Below are 24,598 nucleotides of genomic sequence, written 5' to 3'. Positions count from 1 at the left end.
CAGAGTACCCAGAGAAAACCATCACAGGCACTGGTAGAACATCCAAACTCCACACAGGGAGACCAGATTTCATCCTGGGGCCTCAAAACTAAGTCAGATGTGCTCACCAGTCGTTCACTGTGCTCCTCTGAGCTCTTTGTCCATCTGTCCAATGCTTCACAGCAGTGAATCATTTTAGTCCAATTGTCTCACAGTGATTAATTGCTTCAGAAATCCTCAGCCCTATGAAAAAAAAATGCAAATCTGACATTGCTTTTGAATCATGATTCAAAATAATTCTTTAATAAAAAAAAACAAAAAAACCTCATGAAACAGGCATGGACAAAAAATAATGCTACCCCTGGAAAATATTGAAGATTATACGATCATAGGGACTTGTTCAAATAGGGTGAATTCTCTAATTAGAATCACTGGCGTCTTCAAATTTGTAGGGCGACTCGTAATTACTGTGCTGTTTGGTAACATTGTCAACATATCACATTAAACAGTCCTGAGGAAGCAAAGTAGAGTGATGTCTCAGGAGAAGAGAATATACACTAGATAAGCATGTTAAAGGTAAAGGCTAATGATCTGCAAGGAGCTTGATGTTCCTGTGACTGCAGTTACCTACATTATTCAGACATTTAAGATTCATAAGCTTGCACCCAACCCCCTTGGACATCCCCGCTGGAGGAAAATTGAAGACACGGGTCATATTAGCGGCGACATGGTGACAAAAAAGACCAAAATAACCTGCAAAGAAATTAAAGATGAACTCCAGGGTCAAGCTACATAGTGTCAAATTACATCATCTGTCATCATTTCAGGAAAAATGAACTTAATTGCAGACGACCATGGAGGACAAGACTGTTGACAATTAATCAGAAAAAAGCGAGACGGGAATAAGTCAAATTACATGTTGACAACCCACTAAGCTTCTGGGAGAATGTCTGTCCAATAGACAGATGAGACTAAACTGGAAGGTTTTGATAAGATATATGACCCCTATGGTCACCGGAGTGAAAATGAAGCATACCAGGACAAGAACAATCTCCCCACTGTGAAACATGGCGACACTTTTCTGTCTGTCGCAGGGTGTCTAGAATCCATGAATGAATGAAATCCCAAGACTATTATTAAGGTTTACTTTTAAGAAATGTATTGCCCAGTGTCAAAAAGCTTTATGTCTACTTGCAGGTAATGGATCTTGCAACAGCATAATGACCCAAAACACAGATAGAAACACTCAAGAATGATTAAGAGCAAAGCAATGGACTATTCTGAAGTGGCTTTCTATGAGCACTGATCTACTGGTAAATCCTATTGAAATTCTTTAGAAGGAGCTGAAACATGCCGCCTTGAGGAAGGACTTTTCAAATCTGAGACAACTGAAGTGGGTTTGCTCAATTAAGGGTGGCCCATAAAGCCCTTATGAGAAGTGCGTAAGTCTCACTGAAAGTTCCAGAAACCGTTTGATTGCAGTGATTGCCTCAGAGAGTTGTGCAACAACGTATTAAGTTTAAGGGTTTCATCATTTTTCTCCAGCCCCGTTTTATTATTATTATTTTTTTAAATAATTCTGTTGAACCACAATTGTAAAGCAATGTTGGTTTTTATTTATTATTTTTTATTTGTTACTGCTTTTATCAGATTCAAGTCATTTCTGTGACTACTGTGGACTTTTCCTTCATTAACAGAGAGGTTCCAACAATGTTGCCCATGTGTATATATCGTGGCATAAAATAATGTAATATCTCACTTCGTGTGGGCTATTACGGGTGGGCCTTGTGATTAGCGGTTTTGACATCACCAAAGATGAAAAAGAAAAGGAGCATCAAACTTACTGTAAATGTTGGCTCAAGCGAGTGTGGAGTGCTGTGGGCGTGAGTTGAAGCTGATAGCAGCGCTTGTATAATTGTGCATTCTGTTATTGTTTGTGGGGTTAAAGCGACTGTGTCATCCTTGACTGCATGCAGTATTATTAAGGGATTTCTAATAATATGACAGCAGTTAGAAGATTTAATCACTCCACTCATTAACTAGTGTAATACTGTAGTTATTAGTTGCTGGATTGGTCAGTTTTACTTTGTTTCTGTGTAGCTTTTCAGTCAATTTGTTGAGGACTGATGCACTTTATGGATGTGTGGTGTGTTGTTTTCAGTTGGGTGTGAGATGTCATCTGAATCAGATCACCCGCCATCATCGGCATCATCATTTGGACTAAAGCCAGTTAGGAGGTCTCCTCGTCTGTCCCCTCAGGTAGCTCACATGAATCATTTTATGCTCAGTGTTTGCTAGAGTTTGAAAAATGCGGTTGGCAAATCAACTTGACTGTCATAAATTGAGTTTGTTAATAACTCATCTCGGTAATGTTTGACAAGTTTTTATTATTAGCTCTGTGAAAACAACAGGCGCATGTATTCAAATATGTGCATGTGTGCAGGGAGGGACGGATCAACGAGACAAACACAGAAAGAAAGTTGCCAACCTGCAAGAGGTGAAGAAGAAAGGGAGAATGTCGAAGAGTCACAAGGAGCGAGACGAGGAGCTGCAGGTCCAACTGCAGAAGCTGGTGAGTAGAACCAATCACATCACAGAACAATCTTTTACACTCTGTGGACAAGAGTGGGGAATGGGCTACACGTTATGTTATCCAATTTAGGTAGTGTGCTTATGTGCGTCTGTGTGTACACGTTCATAGGACCTGTCCAGGAGGTCGTCTGCCAGTGGGACAGGTTTGGTCTATTCGGAGACCTTCACTCGTCATCAGAACCTGTGGGACTCCAAGTAAGCTCATCTGCTATGACTATGTCCAGTAGTGTTGTCACAATACCAAAATTATGATTTGACTTGCCTATAATACCTTTGTATCTATGAATCGATAACCCACCCTACTGTTCATCTGACTGGCTAACACCGTGACAGGAGTCGTACTTTGTTGATGATGTAGTGCTAAAGCGCTTAAGCGACACACACGCACATGCACAGACACACGCACACAAGGCTCAAAATAGTTTTTTCTTTTGAGGAGCAGTTTTGGTAATAATTTCTTCTTTTAAGGAGCAACTTTCTAATTTTAATGAGCAGTTGTTTTGCAGCTTAATTGCACAGTGTCCTGAATCAAAGAATTCATGAAACAAGACAAACAACAAGACAAAAAAATAATACTACGCAGTTCGGAATGTAAGGGCTCCAGCTAACAAATGTTGTACTACTCAAGTATCCTACTGAAAATGATATCAATCGATTTGGAAAAACTGTGCTTTTGTTTGGTTAAAGAGCAATTATGAATACAAACCAAAAAAACAAGACCTTGCACTTAAAAACCACTAATTAGTTTCCTTTTTTATTCAACCAGCAGTTTATATTTCTTGAATTCACATTGTGCGTAAAAGTTAACAAATTTTTTAAACCATTAACAGCCCTTGTGCTGGATGTTTGCATGCATGTTTTTGGGATATGGGAGGAAACGGGATTGCCCGGAGAAAACCCACACAGGCATGGGGAACTTCACACAGGCGGGCCCGAGATTTGGACCCCGGTCCTCAGAACTGTGAGGCCAAAGCTCTACAGCTGTCCCACCGTGCCACCTATTGTACCATTTAATAAAATTAAATAATTTTGGTGTTCCTGACTGACCTCGTACAGGGGAGGGTTATTTTGACTTCAGACAGTGAGACAAAAAAAAGAAACGTTTTCATGCAGTGTATGTAAACTTCTGGCTTCATCTGTAAATGGTAAGCGGCTTACCACCATGAGGTGTGACTGAAATCAATTGTAAAGCATCTTTGAGCGCCTGGAAATGTACTGAAGAAGTGTATTATTAAAAATACAATGAAATTACTCAACAGTTACTTTACTCTTTTACTGCTTTTACAATTTATGGCTGCACGTCACATGACTAAATTACGCTCAAAGTGAAAAGATTCTGACACATTGAGGAAATTTAGACACAAATTCCAAACATTTAGATATGAAGGCGGCATGGTAGTCAGCTGGTAAAGCGTCGGCTTCACATTTCTGAGGATCCGGATTCAATCTCGGCCCCGCCTGTGTGGTGTTTGCATGTTCTTCCCATGCCTGTGTGAGTTTTCTCTGGGTACTCCTGTTTCCACCCACATCCCAAAACCGTGTAACATTAATTGGACACCCTAAATTGCACCTCGGTGTGATTGTGAGTGCGACTGTTTGTCTCTATTTGCTCTGTGATTGGCTGGCGACCAGTTAATGGTGTACCCTGCCTCCTGCCTGTTGACAGCTGGGATAGGCTCCAGCACTCCCCGTGACCCACGTGAGGATAAGCAGCAAAGAAAATGGATGGATGGATAGATATGAAGTTGGAGGATTTGGTCACAAATTGACCTTTATACTTAAAGTGAGAAGACTTCAATACATATTGTAGCTATTTGGGACAAATTGCGAAAATGTGACACAACTTGACGACAAGAAAGTTGTTTTTGACACAAACTGTATACCACAACTGTCCATGTATGCAGAGATGCACAATATATCACAACCCACTGAATATTTGCATCTTTGTACATGACAATGGATACATGCATGTCACATGAGCCTGTTAACGATTGGCCTCGGTGTTCAGTCATCCAGAAAGTCCCGACAGAGTGACAACCATCATGGAGGAGCTGGACAGACAGGAGCTGTTGTCTCGCTGCATTCGAGTAGAGGTGAGAGAGCTCTTTGAGTGTTTGACCATTTGATGTTATGTGGAAGCAGTATAATCAAGTGTGTTTCTGTGTATGTGTGTGAATTTCAGCCCAGATCAGCCACTGATGAAGAGCTGCTTCTGGTGCACACGTGAGTTCACCTGAACATGAAACAATCAGCTTCATGTTTACATCTTCTCTGATCAGCAGTGTGTGTGTGTGTGTCTGCGTGTGTATGTGTGTGTGTGTCTGCGTGTCTGTGCGTGCGCACGGAAATGTCCTCCCTCCAGAAAGCAGTACATCGATTTGATTAAGTCCACTCAGAAAATGTCAGAGACAGAACTACGTCTTCTCTCTGACAAATATGATTCCATTTATATCCATCCAGTAAGGGCACATGCACAAACTCGCACACACATCACTATTGGTCTCTGTTATGCATGTCTGTGCTACAGGAAACCTTCCAAGTCTCAATATTGGCGGTGGGTTCAGTGCTCCAGCTGGTAGACCAAGTGTTGACGTCTGAACTGAGGAACGGCTTTGCTGTCATCAGGTATCATCAGAAGGCTGTCATCATGTCAGCAAGCATCTCTCAATAACCAACAATAACGTGTGCGTGTTTGTGTCAGGCCTCCAGGACATCACGCTCAGTCAAACGAGGCCAACGGTTTTTGTATTTTCAACAATGTGGCCATTGCAGCTCGTTACGCTCAGAACAAGCATCGTGTCAAAAGGTTTGTCTTCTGGAGATTTACAATATCACTTAATTATCTGAGTCAAGGGAGGTGAGCAAATACTTTTGAGAGTACAATGTATGTATGTATGTGAGTATTCACCGCTGTCGAGCAGATTGTGTGAGGTCATGTATTGAGCATGCATCCGAAAAATCCATCGAACCCCTTGCATTAATCTGAATCTTCAGAGTTTTCATATCAATCAAGTCCACATATCAGCCACAAATATCGAACAACATTTTCTGGAATTTTGTTGTTTTGTGACTAATGGATGTTAAAAAAATCAGAGGCACACACACCATTGCTGGCCTGATTCTGATGTTAATTCCAGGTGGTATGCCTTACATATTTCCTGTCATTTGTCCTGTCATTGGTACTTTCCTGAATTTTAAAATTACAAATTCCTCTTTACTGTGCTATATTTATCCCTCATTATCTATTTTAACAATTTGTGAAATGTTGTTTCATTCTCAGCTCTTAATTTATTTTCTGCATGCCTGTTTTGTGTGGAGCATTCTCTAACTTTCGGAATTCATGTACAATGATGATCCTGATTATTATATGTGGTCAGTTCCTATGGTTAGGAAGCTTGATATGAGCCTTCTCAAACCAGAATAAAGTTTACTAAGTTCTGAACGTTATAAATATCTCACAACTTTTAGCTGTTATGAAGTGGCTGAGATGCGTCAAACTTTTTATAGGTCAATATGGGCTAGGTTTATGCAGATTGCAAAGCGAATTCTGATTACCTGGTAGTAAAAAGAAAATTGGTTGTTACGCATGTGTCATGAATTTCACAGTGATTTTGCATGTATGCTCAACTTGCGCACAAAGTGAGAACATTATTACACATATATTAGTGAATGAGGAGCCCCCATGTAAGGACATTTATTAAATGTCCAATATATGTCATAATTGAAATTGAAGACAGAAGAATCTGACTAAGCTAGTGTGTGTGTGTGTGTGTGTGGTGTGTGTGTGTGTCAGGGTGTTGATCGTGGACTGGGATGTTCATCATGGTCAAGGTATCCAGTATGCTTTCCAGGAAGACCCCAGGTGACATCCCTTTTTAAAAACATGAAGTGTGACAAAATAGCAATAGCCTTTTTGTGTCAAACTGTGTTTAAATGTGTGTCTTTGTGTCAGTGTGTTGTACATGAGCGTCCACAGGTTCGAGCAAGGTGCGTTCTGGCCTCACCTGCCTGAGTCAGACAATACTTTTGTGGGCTGTGCCCCCGCCGAAGGACGGAACATCAACCTGGCCTGGACCACGGTCAGTCAAGTCAATTACAGTATTCCCTCGCGCAGGATTTTCCAGCCTTTGCATTTTCAGTAGAAAAATCTTACAGCATACCACCAACCAAAAATGACATGTAGTAAAAATAGTATATAGTACAGTATGTCGTACTGCATATACTGTGTAACTAAGCAAAGCAAAGCAAAGCAAAGCAAAGCAAATGTATTTGTATAGTGCATTTCATACATGAAATAACTCTATGTGCTTTACATGAAAGAAGAGATAAAACATTTAAAATGGGATAAAAACAATAAAAACGACAACAAAATCTATTTATTTAAAAAAAAAAACAATTACAACTACAATTAAAACCCCACACAGTGCAAGACATATGATTAAAAAGTAAAACTACTCTAAAAAGCATGAGAAAACAGAAGAGTTTTCAACCTATACTTACAAACATGCTCACTTGGGGCTGACATCACCTCTGTTGGCAACTTATTCCATTTGTGTGCAGCATAATAGCCAAATGCTGCTTCACCATGTTTGCTTTGGACTCTGCGCTCCACATTTTGGCAAAGTTTTCCATTTTGAATTCTAAAAAGGCCATTTACATGAACTGTAGATCAGATTTGTTTTTCTGGGGGGTTGAGGAGGAATTACCGTTCACTGTATTTTTTTTACTTTTGCTCAAGCATAATTTTGGAGGACTACTTTCTACTTGAGTCACATTATTGTCAAGTAACTGTACAAGTACACTTTAGTACAACGTTTGGCTACACCGCCCACCTTTTGAGCGGACATCCTATGATGCTACACTTATCAACCAAAATTTTAGTTAAACAACAAGAACTGTGGGGCCAATGCACTACAGCTGCGCCACCATGCCGCCCTGATATTTTTAGTCAATAAATAATAATTTTCCAACTATTTAATTGTCATTGGATAATTTCTCAGACCACACCAAGTGGAAGTCTCACAACACAATCATGTGAACAGTGGTTGGGAATCACTGCACTAGCACCCACCCCTTCTCATAATAAGCGTTTGAGTTTAGCTCTGTTGTCTTCTTGTTCAGGCAGGAAAAAGCGACGCTGACTACGTGTGTGCTTTCCAGCAATTGCTGCTACCAGTCGCCTACGAGGTAAAATTGTTTCCTGTACAGGTAAACTTTAGCGTCACACTTTCAAATGATCATTTCCCATGCTTTGTGTGTGTCTGTGCTTGTGCGTGTATGTGCGAAGTTTCAGCCGGAGCTTGTTTTGGTTTCCGCTGGTTTTGATGCCGCGTTGGGGGATCCCAAGGTACGACAGGGCAGATCTGGAAACGGTAGTGGACTGGTGACGTCACTACTTGGCTGTCATTTGCGTGTTGTACGTGGTACATGGTAACCATGGCAACAGAGGTTGCACTCCTGATAACATGGTCCAACTGGCAATATACACTGTATACTATATTGTATTCTGTGCTGTATTAGTTGTATTGTTTTACAAAGTACGACCACAGCACTAGAGGTAGAACGAGTACTATAGTGCTATTTCTGTTAATATGATTCCTATATATACTTCTACTCCTTCCACAAATACTACTTCCACTAATATTACTGTATATTGTACTCCTACTGTACTACTTCCACTCATAGAATTACAACTAATGCTATTATATACTCTAGATCACTGATCCTACTTCCAGTAATACGACTTCCACTAATACTGCTCGACTACCTACAGTACTGAGATTCTACTTTGCTACTTCCTCCTATAACACAAAATATACTGTAGTTCTACTATACAACTTCCACTAATACTACTATACATCCTTGTTATGCTACTTGGTATCCTACTACTACTATATAGTTTTACGATACTACCACCACTAATATTTCTAATGTTAATGTGGACTGTTCTACTATATAACTTCCCCTAACAAATAAAAGTAAGATGACTACTTTTATAGCACTTCTATTATTTTTTTAATTGATACTTCATTTTTATAGTATACTATTATTACAATATTTCTATTATTTCTAGTATATTTCCTCTCCACATTTGTTAAAAGGTGACATTTTCACACGTTTATTTGCTTTCAGGGCCAGATGTGCGTCAGTCCTGAGTGTTTCCAGACATTGACACGCATGCTGATGTCTTTGGCAGAAGGTCGACTCATTCTGGCTCTCGAGGTAAAAAAATCATTCAAATATGTAACATTGCTGACTTTTCATAAAGTGCCTGTATTTAGAAATATTTACAGTCAGTCCCAACATGATTAGCCAAGCATAATCTTTTTGACATTTTTTGCTTGATTTTAGGAAATCATTCAGAATTTTCCATTTGGTCTCATGCTGATGTGCTTTTTCTTGTGAATGCAAAGAAACCATATTTGAACACTTGAGGTTATGGTTATCGTTGGAGAGTGTGAAAGCTTTATTTGATTTCATAATAGTGTATATTATTTTGATGTTAGCGGTACATACACATACGTATTATATGTGGTTTTGTGAATGTTTAGGGAGGCTATAACCTGCAATCGACAGCAGAGGGTTCTAGTGCTTGTGTTCGAGCGCTCCTTGGTGAGGCCTGTGCCCCAATGACTCCATCCACTGCTCCTTCTGACTGGTTGGTATCTGTGACACACACACACTGTGGTGCTGATGATTTATGCATTCCATATTTTGTTGGTCTTCCCTGTCTGACATTTTGTGTTGTAGAGATTTCCCATAGCCAAGCTGAGAATTTGAACAAAAAGTACCATTGCCAAGTACTTGGTGGAGTTAGCACAAAGCTAAAGCTTAAAACCCGTGGAATAATGCAGACAAAAGCATCTGTTATTGTAATATCTCACGTATAATACGATCTAAGGTGTAATACTTTATCTCACAATGTTAAGTATGTGCCAAATGGGCCCGGATTACAGTCACTTGTCTCTTTTTCAGTGCCTTGAAGTCCATTTCTGAGACAGTCTCAGCTCTGTATCCATACTGGACCTCACTGCAAGTGCTGGGTAAATACACACACAATCATTGAATCTTCCCCCACTGTTGATTCCCAAGTCCTGTGATTGTGGTTGAACAGAATTATTAAAAAAAAAAAAAAAAAAACAGACTGAGGTCTATAAAAGATTGAAAATAGTTCAGCCACATGGACCTGTTCTAGCAAGATGTGTCCTCCAATTAGAACCACAGGGGTTTTCAAACTTATAATCAGTCGGGCATTTAAGGGCTGACAAGTAATAGCTGTGCTGCTTGTGTACAACACTAAACCTGGACCAGAGGAAGTGAAGGAGAAACTTGTCTCAGGATAGAAAGAAAATTGTAGACAAGCATGTTAAAGGTAAAGGCTATGAAAACATCTGCAAGCAGCTTGATGTTCCTGTGACTACAGTTGCACGTATTGTTCAGAAATTTAAGGTCCACAGGACTGTAGCCCACCTCCCTGGACGTGAAGAGAATTGATGACAGATTAAAGACACCGATAGTATGAATGGTAACTAGAGAACCCTGAACGACATCCAAAGAAATCAAACGTGAACACCAAAGCAAAAGTACACCGGTGTCAGCATTGCACCATTTGTCATTATTTGAACCAAAGTGGACTTTGTGGGATGCCAAGATCACAAAAGGGGAGCATAAATAAATAAATATATCATAGACTAGCGATATTGGAATTTGCCAAACTCCATGGTGACAAGCCAGAAAGTTTCTCAGACAATGTCCAATGGACAGATGGGACTGATTTGGAATATCATTGTGTAATCATGAAAGAGGAAATTTGTCTCGTATTTGGATCAAGAAACACATACAGCATATCAAACAAAACAAATCAGACAACATAGCATTACTGTACATGTTTATGTTGTCTGTCTCAGACATACTGTCTGTCCCGCAAAAAATAAAATAAATAACTATTGGCTGTCAGATATCTACAGTACTAAGTCAAAAGACATGCAACAAGGTTAAACACTAAACTAGCTTTTGTATTCAAATACAGTATACTGTTCACAATGGCGACGTGGTGTCAATGTCTTTTGCGGTCATTGATCAGATCGGTGAATTATGACATTAAAGCCAATCAGCTGACCACCATAAAATGCTAATTATTGGCCAATACTGATCAGGCCGTTAAGATCGGTGTAAAGTCTAGATCTTTGAAGGTAAGGGTGAGCGAAAACGGATAGATGGATGTTTCGTTTGTTTGCTTGTAGTTGTTTGGGATCTCTGCAATCACGAAACAAATGACTGTTGTATTTCGAGCTCATGTGTCCTCATTTTTGCACATCACTGTGTCTCCTGTAGAGGGTGACGGGCTTGCTGAAGGATGTGTCCTCAGAGAAACAACTCCTAGCGAGAGCCCACAGATTCCCGCTGTGACTAAAACAGGCCTGGTGTATGACGAGAGAATGATGGAGCATCTTAACCTGTGGGACAGGTTGGCGGGTGGGCGTGGGTCAACCGCTGTCATGCGCTGATTGGATAAATGACTTGTGCGACTGTGCCACATTTGGCCTGCAGGCACCATCCTGAACAGCCACAAAGAATCTTCAAGATCTTCTCCAGGCATCAGCAACTCGGACTGGTGGAACGTTGTCTGCGCATCCCGGCTCGCTTCGCGACTGAGGAGGAGCTTGCCATGTGTCACACGTACGTGGCAGCATCCCTGTTGTGAGGCAAAATTCAAACAACAGACATAATTGAACTAACACAACAGAACAACAGTCAATTGGACGCCAGTCAGTGTCATGGCACATACAAACAATTAAATTGTCAATAATCAATGGCTGGCTACATGCAATGCCATAAAAAAGTATTTACCTACTTTTCAAATTTCGAATTTTTTGCATCATTTCTCCACTTTAAGATTATCAAACAAATGTAAATGCCAGACAAAGATGACCCAAGTAAACATAAAATACAGTTAATAAAAAGGGATTTTATTTATCAGGGAAAAAAATGATTCAGAGTAACGGCTGATTCAAAGTTCCCGCTCTGTTAAATTAATTAATAATTTGACAGCGTGTGTGTGTGTGTGGGGGGGGGGGGTTATTTTTCAACATCAGTTCAGGTATTTTCTAATAGTTTTTTTTTAATCCAATCAATAAAATCTATCCATCTGTTTACCATACCACACATCCTCACTTGGGTTGTCATTTAAAAACACAATTTTATTTTTACTTGGGTTATTGTTGTCTGACATTTTGTTTGATGATCTTAAACATAAAAGCAAACGATTCAAAACAAAGACAGAAATGGCACTGCATGGACAAAAACTTCAGGCATAAAGGTTGAAGTCCAGAACTTTTAACTCTGGGAAAGATCTATCTTTCTGGTTTTAAAGTGTCCACCCTGAATGGTGAAAAAAAACTGACTGTGTGTGTGCCTGTTTATTTAGTGTGGCCCACATTCAGCAGATGAAGTCCACCAGTACGATGAAGAGCAAAGATCTGTACAAATTGGGACAAGAGTTCAACTCCATCTTCATTAACAGTCAGAGTTACCAGTCAGCCCTGCTGGCTGCTGGAAGCTGCTTCAATGCTGTGGACCAGATCCTGACCGGACAGGTACCCATAACAAGCACAACTCCAAAGCACTCTCACACATCAGCACTCTGGTCTTGTGGGCCAAAATTCAGCCGAGGATCAGTATCACGCAGGTTCTGTATTGCAAGGTACCAGCCCAGAGATAGTCAATGTTTGAAAGGACCAACCCCCCAAAAAAAGAAAAAGATCCAGAGAGACCATGGAAACACCACACAAGAAATCAGTTTGAACCCAGAACATAATAACTGCGAGTCAAAAATGCTAACTACTGTTACTCTGTGTTGTCTCTACTGCCAGTCGACTGACACCTCATCGAAAGTAACAGTATCTCTCCCCCAGCTCATTGAGTAGGTGAGCCATATTTAGATGGATGCGTCACATAATGGATGGATCCGTGAGAATGATTGACAGCTCCCTTTTGGCCAGTCAGTGAGCTCCATTTTCTGAACTCCGTCCATGCTGCTTACAGCCGCGGTCCTTTACCCCCAAACAAAGAGGGCGCGTGTTTACTTTAAGCCTCTGATTTGCGAGTGTATCTTCTTCTTCTTTTTCTTTCGGCTTGTCCCATTAGGGGTCGCCACAGCGTGTCATCTTTTTCCATCTAAGACCATCTCGTGCATCTTCTCTCGTCCTCATGTCCTCCCTCACAACATCCATCAACCTTTTCTTTGGTCTTCCTCTCGCTCTTTTGCCTGGAAGCTCCATCCTCAGCACCCTTCTACCAATGTACTCACTCTCTCGCCTCTGTACATGTCCAAACCATCGAAGTCTGCTCTCTCTAACCTTGTCTCCAAAACATCCAACTTTGGCTGTTCCTCTAATGAGCTCATTTCTCACCCTATCCAACCTGTTCACTCCAAGCAACAACCTAAGCATCTTCATTTCTGCTACCTCAAGTTCTGCTTCCTGTTTCTTCAGAGCCACCGTCTCTAATCTACACATCATGGCCGGACTCACCACTGTTTTATAAACTTTGCCCTTCATCCTGGCAGATACTCTTCTGTCACATAGAGCACCAGACAACATCCGCCAACTGTTCCACCCTGCTTGGACCCGTTTCTTCACTTCCTTACCACACTTTCCATTGCTCTGTATTGTTGACCCAAGTATTTGAAGTCGTCCACCTTCTCTATCTCTTCTCCCTGGAGCTTCACTCTTCCTCCTCCGCCCCTCTCATTTATCCATTCATTCATTGCGAGCGTATACTCCTGCTTATATCAGATTCGGAAATATTGTGTTTCCATCTGGCTAGAGAACATGTAATGGAGACGAGCGCTATTCAGAGAGATTACTGGGAGGATATCTAGTGCGCTTTCCCACCCCAAAGCGTAATTTAGATAAATCCAAACGGTGGATTAAGGCTTGTGCCTGACCTCACAACAAGCTGACCGTATCGAAGACAAAATCAGCACAAACCCGTCCGTTCCAAGGTAAACTATTCAGTTAGTCGGTGTAACATCTATAGAGGAAAGCGGAAGCTCTACATGAGCTGGGGGAAACTCAAACCTTTCAGCCATACCTCGACTCTGCTCTCAAGCGTTCTTATCTATGATTAAACATCACGTGAACGTAGATATAATTTTGAATCGACATGTTTATGTAGTGTAAAAATGCAAACTTTCCTTGCTATGCATGAACAATAGGCCTCAGAAATCTTATCGCATTCTATGTCCAACATTAGTTTATGAGGTGGTTGATTCTTTCGCTTGGACGTACGGCCAACATTGCAGAACCTTTAACTGGCGTTCCCATTTGAGAAACCTTGACATTATTAATATATCCCTGTTGAAACTAATTCAGGCCTTTCTGTCCACTTTTTGTCTGTATTTCTGATACCATGGGCAGAAAGGAAACAGAAATACTATCGGGAATTCGCTCTAATGAATCGCTCATAACATGTAGGTATGTTAATAAAACCAGAAAAAATGCAGCCATTTTCTTTTCAATGTCAATGTGCTGGAAATAGTGTACATGAATTTACTGGAGGGCCAGCAAAGTCGTGTTTTCTCGTTGTTTTGTGCAAGATAAGAGAGTGCTTGTTCTTTGCTGATTACCTTGTCAAAAAATCCCTTTCCCACCAAATTTTTAGAATTTTCTTACTACAGTTGTAATTTTACATGGTTGTGACAAAGATGAAAATGTTCCTTGATTTCAGCGTTAAAAAAATCACACATATTGAATTCGTCTGCGATAAAAACCTAAATGTCCTTAAGTCAATATTATTATTATTATTGTCTTCTGTGAAGTTTGAAGTAATTCCAGCAATGCAGTTGCTCTCATTTTGACCCTAAAAATAAGATGGCTCCAGCACACTCAAATGCAAATGCAAATGGGCTAATACTAAGACTAACATACGGTATCATGTCTTAAAAGCAGTTTGGTAATGATCCTTTATGAGATGTACATGACATGATGTGCGCATGTGTCCGCTGCATGTGCACAGGTGAGAAGTGGTGTCGCCATCGTGCGCCCCCCAGGTCATCATGCCGAGAGCGACTCTGCTTGTGGTTTTTGTTTCTTCAACACGGCGGCACTCGCCGCTCGCTATGCTCAGAAGATCTCTGAGCATGCGCATTTACGAGTCTTAATGCTGGACTGGGATGTTCACCATGGCAATGGCACACAGCACATGTTTGAAGATGACAACAGGTATGCCGGTGCTCAAATATCTAAATGGTCTCAGTATTGTTCTGGCGTACTTTGCATCCTTATTCCCCTTGTCCACTCTCTCCCCTAATGCCCTTTTGTGTCCGGGAGCATTTTCAATAAATATCTGAATAATTACAAAACTAAAAAAATAACCAGAGGGACTTTTTGAAACTCCCTTGTTGCACAGCAAAATTGTTCCACCACAAAAGGCATACAGAGCCCCCATTCTACAATGGTATGCAGCTGAATAGGACAGATTTTTATAAACAAAACAAAGAACGGGTATGATGTCCTGTGACTTGGTGTGTGTGATTTTATTAGCCGGTCATCATTGACGTGGTTTCCTATCTGCAGCGTCCTGTATATCTCCCTCCATCGTTATGACAACGGGACCTTCTTCCCGTCCTCAGAGGATGCCTCCCCAGATCGAGTGGGCGTGGCTCAGGGGAAAGGCTTCAACGTCAACGTGGCGTGGAGTGGCGGGCGGATGGGGGACGCTGACTATCTTGCAGCCTTTCACCAAGTTGTCATGCCGATTGCCACTGAGGTGGATATACCGTAATCTCTCGTTTACACCTGCCACCATTTCAATTTTGATGTGCCCAAAAACCCACAACAGATGCGTTGGGCATGACAGAATTTTTTTTTTACTTTTTTCACTTATTCACTTGCTTCATGAAGGAGCAGTTTGCTGACCAGACTGAGTGATTGTATGTGTAATTGCGACATCATAGGAATCGTGCTGATTTTGCAGTCTCCACTACTAAAACATCTTTAGACACATCTGCAACTTACCACAAGGTGTTTTTTCGGGTTTTAAGTGGGGTGAAATATCCAAGTTTAGCCAGTCATGATTGAAGAGTAACTTATTTCTGGTAACATCTCGTGGACATTTGTAGTCAGATTTCTAGCCAATTACACTGATGGTTTTCTGAACATGTTTCCAATCTTCAATTAAGGTATATTATTTTGTACCTTCAATATTACATATCTTTTAATGACATAGATTTGCCAGGGTATGAATTATTTTTTACAAATAAACTTGCCTTGCCTCGCAGTTTAATCCGAGTCTGGTGTTGGTGTCAGCGGGATTTGACGCCGCGCGGGGAGACCCACTGGGGGGATACCACGTGACGCCGGAGGGCTATGCCCATCTCACCCACATGCTGATGTCTTTGGCTTGTGGGCGGGTCTTACTCATACTGGAGGTGAGTGGTGATGCCAACTAGGATGGGTGATGTGGCCTTAAAACAAAATTAAAATTAAATTTTTCAAGTAATAGAGCTTTCCACTTGGAGAAAAAACATCACATTACATCGCATTACTCAAAACTAGTTACACTTATTTCAATATCTACAGAAATATTAGAAATGATTATTATTATTTTTTTTTACAGATCTGAGCCTGTCCCTTTTGGTCAAGCATTTGTTAACATGATCCATATATATATAATATATTTACATGTATACACACATACGCATATGTGTTTGTGTGATATATAGGCAGCCAATCCAGTTACGCTTTCTTAGTAGGTGAGGTCACGTGATTAAGAAAGCGTAACTAGATTGGTTGCCTCCTTAACACTGACTTTAGACGATGAATTTCAGACGGCAAATTGTAGCTAGTTGAATCTCAGGAGACTGAAAATATTGCGTTTAAATTTGAAAGGTTGAATTTTTGTATATGACAAATTTGTTAACATTGAGAAGTTAAACTGAAATACAGCTATTGAAAATGTGATCACTGTGAAATAACAATGAATTTTACAACATAACATTTTCAGTGGCATTTTTAGTTCAAATCCTGGTGGCACATATTTACTTCCATATGAGTAGAGCGACCAACTATTGAAGATGAACATATAGTTTTGAAAATACCATATTTTGTTTGATTTAATGTGACCCTGATGTTTTTCTCTACAAAACAGAGGAGTAAATGATTTTTTTCACAATATTACATTTTTTCAAATTCCTGATTTCATGGGTTTCATGAGCTGAAAGGCTAAATTATGTACAAATAAACAAAACTTGAACATCTTTAAATTGTGGGTCCTGAATCTACAATCTATGAAGGTTTAACTTTATGAATGAAATTATGGAAGTAAATGAACTTTCCTAGGATATCCTATTTTTTAAAAAGGGTCTTTATGTGTATGAGTGGATAGATAGATAGATAGATAGATAGATAGATAGATAGATAGATAGATAGATAGATAGATAGATAGATAGATAGAGATAGATAGATAGATAGATAGATAGATAGATAGATAGATAGATAGATAGATAGATAGATAGATAGATAGATAGATAGATAGATAGATAGATAGATAGATAGATAGATAGATAGATAGATAGATTAGATAGATAATCGTTAACTTTCTCTGTTTCCAGGGCATGTCTGAGTCTTCCAAAATATAAATTGAAATAATAATCGTCCTGACAAATGTGAAATAACCAATAAAATCGATTAAGAAGTCGGGCTTTACACTAACTGCCAAACACTGTAACAAGCAATCTGCTGTGCCACTTCTAGGGTGGTTACAACTTGACGTCCATCTCAGACTCCATGGCGATGTGCACAAGCATGTTGCTTGGCGACCCTCCTCCTTTCCTGGCGATGCCCCTCCTTCCGCCTCACCACGCCGCCGTGACATCCATCAATGAGGTCATCCGCCACCACGCCCCCTACTGGAAGTCGCTGAGAATAAAAAGTGAGCATGGGAGTCCTGATCTGTTGCTAGTTCCTCTCCACCCTAACCTGCTTGATTTGATTAGAATACTTGCTTGACTATGTAGCAGAGCCTTGAGTTCAGAAAACAAGCAAGTACGTAAGACAATAAAAGCTTTTTTGTGTCGCCTGGACATGTGACTAAACAGAAATAATTTCTGCCACATTCAGAACTCAGCCAAATATTGTTATAACATTCTTATCAGGACCGAATTGAATAGATTATAACTTTATAGTCACTCACCAGAGTAATGCAAATCAGTAATAATGTTGTTAACTGTTGGATTGTTACCTTTAAGCTGTGCGGTCGCATTGTCAAAGAGAACAAAGAAGCTCGGTGTGGGATGTGTATGAATGTGTGTTATGTAGTTGTTTCATTAAAATTTAATATTCATTTTTTAATCTCTAATATAAATAATTAACTTAACTATTGTAAATGATGTAATCATTTTTAAAAATTACATATATATTTAGATATTTGAGATTTCTTTTTATTGTCAATTATTGTTATTATTATCACTATCACGTTGTGTGATGTGTTTCATGTTATAATGTGGAGGATTCATGTTATAACATGATATGTTTCACGTTATAATGTGGTTAATTACACGTTATAATGTGAAACGTTTCACGTTATAACGTAATTCATTTCATGTTATAGTGTAGATTGGTTTCACATTATAGAAAATAATAAATAAATTCAACCCCTCTTCACCCCGCCCCCCAAAACACAATTACTTCCGGTTATACTCCATGTTCTACTACATTGCTACATGTTCTTGCTCCATGCAGAGAGGCAATCGTCGCGTACACCATGACGCCATAAAAAACTCACCAAATTCACGTTTTGTGCAACACTCAATGTGAGTCCACTTCGAGCTGTGACTTCCTGTATGCCACCTTGGAAGGATGTGAGTGACCACAGGGTCGCCACAAGTTGACGCCAACTTTTCAGGTTATAACGTAGAACTTACTGGGTTTTATATGTTTCATGTTATGATGTAATAAATTACATGTTACAATGTGGTTCGTTTCACATTTTATCATGAAACGTTTCATGTTATAATGTGAAATGAATGAATTGTTACTCATGTTATAACATGCAATTAACCACATTATAACGTGAAATGTGTTATAATGTGAAACATCCACATTATGGCATGAAACATCATTTTATAATGTGATAGCGACTGTTTTTTTGGGTGTGGCAGCAATACACTTTCGTACAATTAAATCCAAATTTACAATTTTTTTTTCCCATTGTCTAGAAATGGGCTGGCCCTTGTCTCTGTTTTCAAAATGAAATGTGGCCCTTGTGCACAAAGGTTTCCCCTGCGTTGATTTAACTTTGCCTTTGATCACAGTCCCAGAGTCCGTGCGAGCAGCCGTAACTTCCAGAAGCCCTCATCGCAGACGCAGTGGGAAAGGGAAAGACAGGAAGTCAAGACTGAGTGGTCCAGACAAGCCGACGATGGGAATGGAGGGCACACCGGTAATACCACAAAAACAATGACACCCATCATATATATTATGAAGATAGTGATACAGTAAGTGTTGACATTGTTTTTCTTGTATGGGCCAATCAGGCGGACCACAGTTTGGATCAGCTCACTCAGGGATTGGCCAGTTTGGACATCAATCAAAGCACACACGGCTCAGAAGTGGAAGCGGCATCAGAGAAGACCCAGTCGAGGGCCACGTCAGGTGAATCTTCAACTCAGCAGAGCCAATCAGAAGAGAGCTCGCAGCCTCCAGTGAGTTCTTGCCTTCACGGGCTATTCAAATTATCTTCATATTACAGACAGACAGCCTGCATTACCTTGGGGGATGAACAAACGTGGGCCACATTTGATTTTTTTATAACACGAAGATAGTCAGGTCAATTGTAGATGAGTTTTTTCTAAAAAACTTTAAATAAGGCTGTTTTTTTTTTTTTTTTTAAATCCTGCTTAACCAAATTGGGGTCATTCATGGGCAAGCTGGAACGTATCCCAACTGGCTTTGGACAAGCAGGAATACACACTGGTTGACTAGTCAACACTCACTTGTCAAAAAAATATTTATTTTAAAAACAAAATCGTAATTCATGCTCACTTTTAAACTGGTATCATTTCCAATTCTTCTTTTCCTTTCGGCTTGTCCGTTAGGGGTCGCCACAGCATGTCATCTTTTTCCATCTCATGCATCTTCTCTAACACCCACAGTCTTCATGTCCTCCCTCACAACATCCATCAACCTTTTCTTTGGTCTTCCTCTTGCTCTTTTGCCTGGCAGCTCCATCCTCAGCACCCTTCTACCGATATACTGACTCTCTCGGCTCAGGACATGTCCAAACCATCGAAGTCTCCTGTCTCGAACCTTGTCTCCAAAAATCCAAGTTTGGCTGTCCCACTAATGAGTTCATTTTTAATCCTATCCATCCTCCTCACTCCTCGCAAGAACCTCAACATCTTCATTTCTGCAACCTCCAGCTCTGCTCCCTGTTCTCTCCTAAGTGCCACCGTCTCTAACGCGTACATCATGGCTGGCCTCACCCCTGTTTTATAAACTTTGCCCTTCATCCAAGCAGAGACTATTCTGTCACATAACACACCAGACACATTCCGCCAGCTGTTCCAACCTGCTTGGACCAATTTCTTCACTTCCTTACCACACTCATCATTACTCTGGATTGTGGACTCCAAGTATTTGAAGTCGTCCACCCTCGCTATCTCTTCTCCCTGTAGCCTCACTCTTCCCCCTCCACTTTTCTCATTCACGCACATATATTCTGTTTTACTTCGGCTAATCTTCATTCCTCTCCTTTCCAGTGCATGTCTCCATCTTTCCAATTGTTCCTCTGCGTGCTCCCTGCTTTCACTGCATATGACAATATCATCTGCGAACATCATGGTCCAAGGGGATTCCAGTCTAACCTCATCTGTCAGCCTATCCATTACCACAGGAAACAGGGAGGGCTCAGAGTGGATCTCTGATGCAGTCCCACCTTCACCTTAAATTCTTCTGTCACACCTACAGCACACCTCCCCATCGTTCTGCCGCCGTCATACCTGTCCTGTACGATTCTAACATACTTCTACGCCACACCAGACTTACGCATGCAGTTCCACAGTTCCTCTCTTGGTACTCTGTCATAGGCTTTCCCTAGATCCACAAAGACACAATGACCTTCAATTCGGTTTGAAATATCCACAGTTAGTCATGATTTGGGGCGCAATGTCCAGTGCAGGTGGTAAACTCTAGTTTCTTAAATCCAAGGTCACCGTAACAGTCTACCAGAAGACTGGTACAGTATAGTACTTCATGATTCCTTCAGTTGAGGATCTGCATGGAGATGGAGATTTCATCTCATAGCAGGACCCAGCCCCTACCCATACTGCTGGAAGCATCAAAACCTGGTTTGATGCTTGTGGCATCATAGTGCTTGTCTGGCAAGCCAAGTCACTGACTCTTGATCCCATTGACCATCTACACGGCACGGGTCACCAATAGCTTTAGGGCCATTACGCTTTTACTGAGAGCCAAGTAGCTTTGAATGGTGTTTTTTCTTCATAAATACTCTGTAAATAAACATTGCACTTATGTTTAGAGAGTTTAGCATTTTTTGAAATTAACATTTAATTAATGGTCTTAAAGCTTAAGATGGGAACGGTGCATCAACAAAAAAAAGACAAAAAAAAAGGAAGTGGACATACATTTTCAGAGCAATCTGATGGAGTTAAAGTTGTATCTTGTTGTCCTGCTCAGGCTGTCATTGTTGATGCACAAGCAGTTGTTGATCTCGGAGACGAGCTGGAGCCGGCAGGAGCGTGTGGTTGGTCCAAGCCTCAAGAAATACTGGAGCTGACGTGTGGAGTTCAGATGGTGCGTCATGACTTTATTACTGCTCTGGAATTTCCTCAAGAGATTAACTTCTTATTTTCTTGTGTCTGTGTGTTTCTCTGTATGTTGGGGGGTCGCTAGGCCCCCATGTATGTGGTGGACCCTCTTTCCTCATGTCCTCACCTGGACGCCGTCAAGCCCCTGCCCCCATCTGGTATCGATGTCTTCCTGCCCTGTCACGACTGTGGCTCAGAGGTGGAGAACTGGATCTGCCTCACCTGCTACAAGGTGACATCTGCCTAAATGGATAGCTGAGTAGATGAATATATAAATCACCGGAAGAACAGACAGATAGACTAAATAAGTATTTAATGACATCGTAACAATCACTCAGTTATGATTTTGGACCATCCTGAAGGTAATTCCAGACTTAGTACCATAATTCCCGGCGCACCTGGTTATAAGCCTCACCCAGTACATTTGTAAAGGAAATACCATTTGGTACATACATACGCCACAGCCGTGTAAAAACCGCAATCGAAACCCACATCGAAACACAATATTTACAAAGAAAGATGGTACACAGAGATTTTAACGCTATCGCCACCGCTCTAACAGGGCCAGTTAAAAAAACATACTGGTAAAAATGACTGAGAAACGGCAGTTACATGCTAGCGCGGCGCTAACAGGGCCGGACCGGTAAAAGTCACTTTCTCGGCACATATATTCGGTCTCACTGTTACCTTTTCAGTTCGAGTGCCCCCTTGCGGCCGTTAGAAAAACTGTACAAATTAGCCGTATCACCGCATAAACCGCAGGGTTGAAAGCGTGTGACATAATCTTATAGGCCAGAAATTACGCTAATAGATAATAAAAATGGATAACAAAATGTATGAGAAATATTTTATTAAAATGAATCATTTTGCAGTTCTAATGGTCCGGATTCAAATTTGCACGTTGTCCCTGTGCCCGTTTTTGTTTTTTTACGGGTATTCCGGTTTCCTCCCACACCGCAACAACATGCATGGCAGGTTAATTGCCCGTAGGTGTGCATGTGAGTACGAATGATTGTTTTTTTTTGTACGTGCCATGCGATTGGCTGGTGACCAGTTCAGGGTGTACCCCAGAGTCAACTGGAATAGGCTCCAGCACACTCGCGACCCTCGTGAGGATTAGCGGTTCAGAAAATGGATGGATGAAAATGCCAATCATTTTAATTTTAAAATAAACTGTATTTTGCTCCCCGGCATCAGGTGGCGTGTGGCCGCTACGTCAACGAGCACATGTTGGCACATGGCGAGACGTCCCATCATCCCATGGTGCTGAGCTTCTGCGATCTTTCTGTGTGGTGCTACGTGTGCGAGGCCTACGTACACAACCAGGTGACTTCCCACCACCGCTACCCAGGATATTTTGATACATACTTTTTACTGATTTATGTTTTGCTATTGCTTTAATTCCAAACTCTGTATTTTTAGTGCTTTCTGGGAATTTGTTATTTAACTTGTACATAAGTAGTGCTGTTTGTGTCACCCTCCAATAACTATGACCCCATTGGTGCGTGCAGGCCGTGTTTGAGGCAAAGAACGCAGCCCACAGCGCCAAGTTTGGAGAGGAGATACCACCCTGGAGTTAGGAGAAGGACAAGGATCACGAGATGATCATGAAGAGTGCTGGGACTTTTTATACATTTCATTATTACTCCAGAGAACGTTCCAGACCTTCCCGCGATAGGTGGAAAAAAGCAATACAGAGCGAGCCTATAAATGTTTTGTGGTTTTACTCCAACCTAATACCTATAACACCCATAAAAATGTTTAAACATACTTTTTAGATACTTAAAATGTGTGTACCTCTTCTCACCTTGCTGGAAAGAAATGAAAGATCAAATCATTTTGAGGAAACAAAACGAAGGCTCGTACTCTTAAGGGGCTCAGTGTGCTTGCGTCACGCTCTTAATTTGTCACTCGCAGTTAAAGTTGACTGTTGCTTCTAAACCTTCAAACACTCGCATCTTAAATATGTAGCGCAGCAACACATAAGCAGAGCATGCAACATGACTCAGAGGCATGTCTTGTCTTTGCTCTGAGGAAATACTGTAATTCCCGGCCTACAGAGCACACCTGCTTCCAAGCCTCACCGAGTACATTTGTAAAGGAAATACTATTTGGTACATACATACGCCGCAGCTGTGTAAATGCCGCAAGTGCCCATATCGAAACCCACATTGAAACATGAGATATTTACAAAGAAAGATGGTACACAAAAAGAGTTGGAACACTAGCGCCGCACTAAAGCTAGCACTAATGATAATAGGGCCAGTTAAAATAAAACAATAAAGTCATAAGTAATAAGTAAATGTCACTGAGACACGTCAGTAACACAGCAGCAACACGCTAGTACAGCGCTAATGTCAGCGCAGGGCTAACGGGGCCGGTAAAAGTCACTTCCTCGGCATGTATATTCCACCGGTCTCATTCTTACCTTTTCTGCTCGAGTGCCCCCTTGCAGCCGTGAGAAAAAAATGCACAAATTAGCCGCATCACCGCATAAACCACCAGGTTGAAAGCACGTGGAAAAAAGTCGCGGCTTGTAGGCCGGAACTTACGGTAACTGTTACTGCAGCTTGGTAGGGGAACTTCTCTGCCTCATCCTCTAAATTATACTGCAGCTCTTCCAGTAGTCTTCGGTGATTTGCTTGTACACTGTAAAAACCATTTTAAAAAATTATCCTCAATATGATGGGGAGCACAAAAGATGAACCACTACATAGCGGGGTCTCACTCTATTTCTACCTTTTACCCAACGGGAACTGTCAATTTTAATGTTAACGTTTCCATGGCAATATAAGCATGTTCTGTTTGTTGTGCAATAATGTTTCCGTCCAAACATTTTTAAAAAAATCACTTTTTTAAAGTCAGACTTCCTCTTTTTTTCGAGACAATGTCTGTTTGGCGTTCAAAGAAAGTGGTATTGATTCCATGTAAAGCAAGGGTCACCAACCTTTTAGAGGCTGAGCGCTACTTCATTAGCACCGGTCGTATGAAGGGCGAGATGACCTGTTTGCAGCAAACCTCCAAAATAGCAAAACTACTTATAATTTACGAATATATAAATGGTTTATATTACACGAAATTTTTAAAATTTCAAAATAGAGCGACATGTTGGTGACCCCTGATGTAAAGCATCCAATTTATCCTGTTCAAGGGCACAGGAGGACAATGTATTCATGTTTATATGTATTCTTTTGGTTC

At 40.8% G+C, this 24,598-nt stretch overlaps 1 protein-coding gene across 6 annotated transcripts in view; it reads left to right on the top strand.

The window, feature by feature from the left end:
• hdac6 (histone deacetylase 6) overlaps nt 1-24,598 on the top strand; it is a 27,374-nt gene extending 2,776 nt beyond the window's left edge. For 2 of the 6 annotated variants that reach the window (XM_061840176.1, XM_061840166.1), the window contains exons 2-29: nt 2,141-2,238; nt 2,423-2,551; nt 2,681-2,766; nt 4,580-4,664; nt 4,754-4,794; nt 4,934-5,030; nt 5,099-5,196; nt 5,273-5,377; nt 6,365-6,433; nt 6,524-6,650; nt 7,693-7,758; nt 7,859-7,987; nt 8,704-8,793; nt 9,123-9,229; nt 9,547-9,614; nt 10,906-11,038; nt 11,122-11,271; nt 11,999-12,167; nt 14,590-14,795; nt 15,150-15,342; nt 15,854-16,003; nt 17,328-17,505; nt 18,887-19,014; nt 19,109-19,276; nt 21,270-21,386; nt 21,486-21,632; nt 22,598-22,726; nt 22,912-24,598. In XM_061840176.1, the coding sequence (XP_061696160.1) occupies nt 2,152-2,238; nt 2,423-2,551; nt 2,681-2,766; nt 4,580-4,664; nt 4,754-4,794; nt 4,934-5,030; nt 5,099-5,196; nt 5,273-5,377; nt 6,365-6,433; nt 6,524-6,650; nt 7,693-7,758; nt 7,859-7,987; nt 8,704-8,793; nt 9,123-9,229; nt 9,547-9,614; nt 10,906-11,038; nt 11,122-11,271; nt 11,999-12,167; nt 14,590-14,795; nt 15,150-15,342; nt 15,854-16,003; nt 17,328-17,505; nt 18,887-19,014; nt 19,109-19,276; nt 21,270-21,386; nt 21,486-21,632; nt 22,598-22,726; nt 22,912-22,980 (3,321 nt within the window). In that variant the 5' untranslated portion in view covers nt 2,141-2,151 and the 3' untranslated portion in view covers nt 22,981-24,598. Of the gene's footprint in view, nt 1-1,398; nt 1,422-2,140; nt 2,239-2,422; nt 2,552-2,680; nt 2,767-4,579; nt 4,665-4,753; nt 4,795-4,933; nt 5,031-5,098; nt 5,197-5,272; nt 5,378-6,364; nt 6,434-6,523; nt 6,651-7,692; nt 7,759-7,858; nt 7,988-8,703; nt 8,794-9,122; nt 9,230-9,546; nt 9,615-10,905; nt 11,039-11,121; nt 11,272-11,998; nt 12,168-14,589; nt 14,796-15,149; nt 15,343-15,853; nt 16,004-17,327; nt 17,506-18,886; nt 19,015-19,108; nt 19,277-21,269; nt 21,387-21,485; nt 21,633-22,597; nt 22,727-22,911 lie in introns of those variants that run through there. The other 4 variants (XM_061840186.1, XM_061840204.1, XM_061840195.1 and 1 more) reach the window with 4 other exon arrangements.

This window comes from Syngnathoides biaculeatus, chromosome 2, assembly GCF_019802595.1.
Source record: "Syngnathoides biaculeatus isolate LvHL_M chromosome 2, ASM1980259v1, whole genome shotgun sequence".
Taxonomy (NCBI): domain Eukaryota; kingdom Metazoa; phylum Chordata; class Actinopteri; order Syngnathiformes; family Syngnathidae; genus Syngnathoides; species Syngnathoides biaculeatus.
The sequence above is the reverse complement of the archived record's forward strand: the minus strand, read 5'-3'. Positions and strand labels throughout refer to the sequence as shown.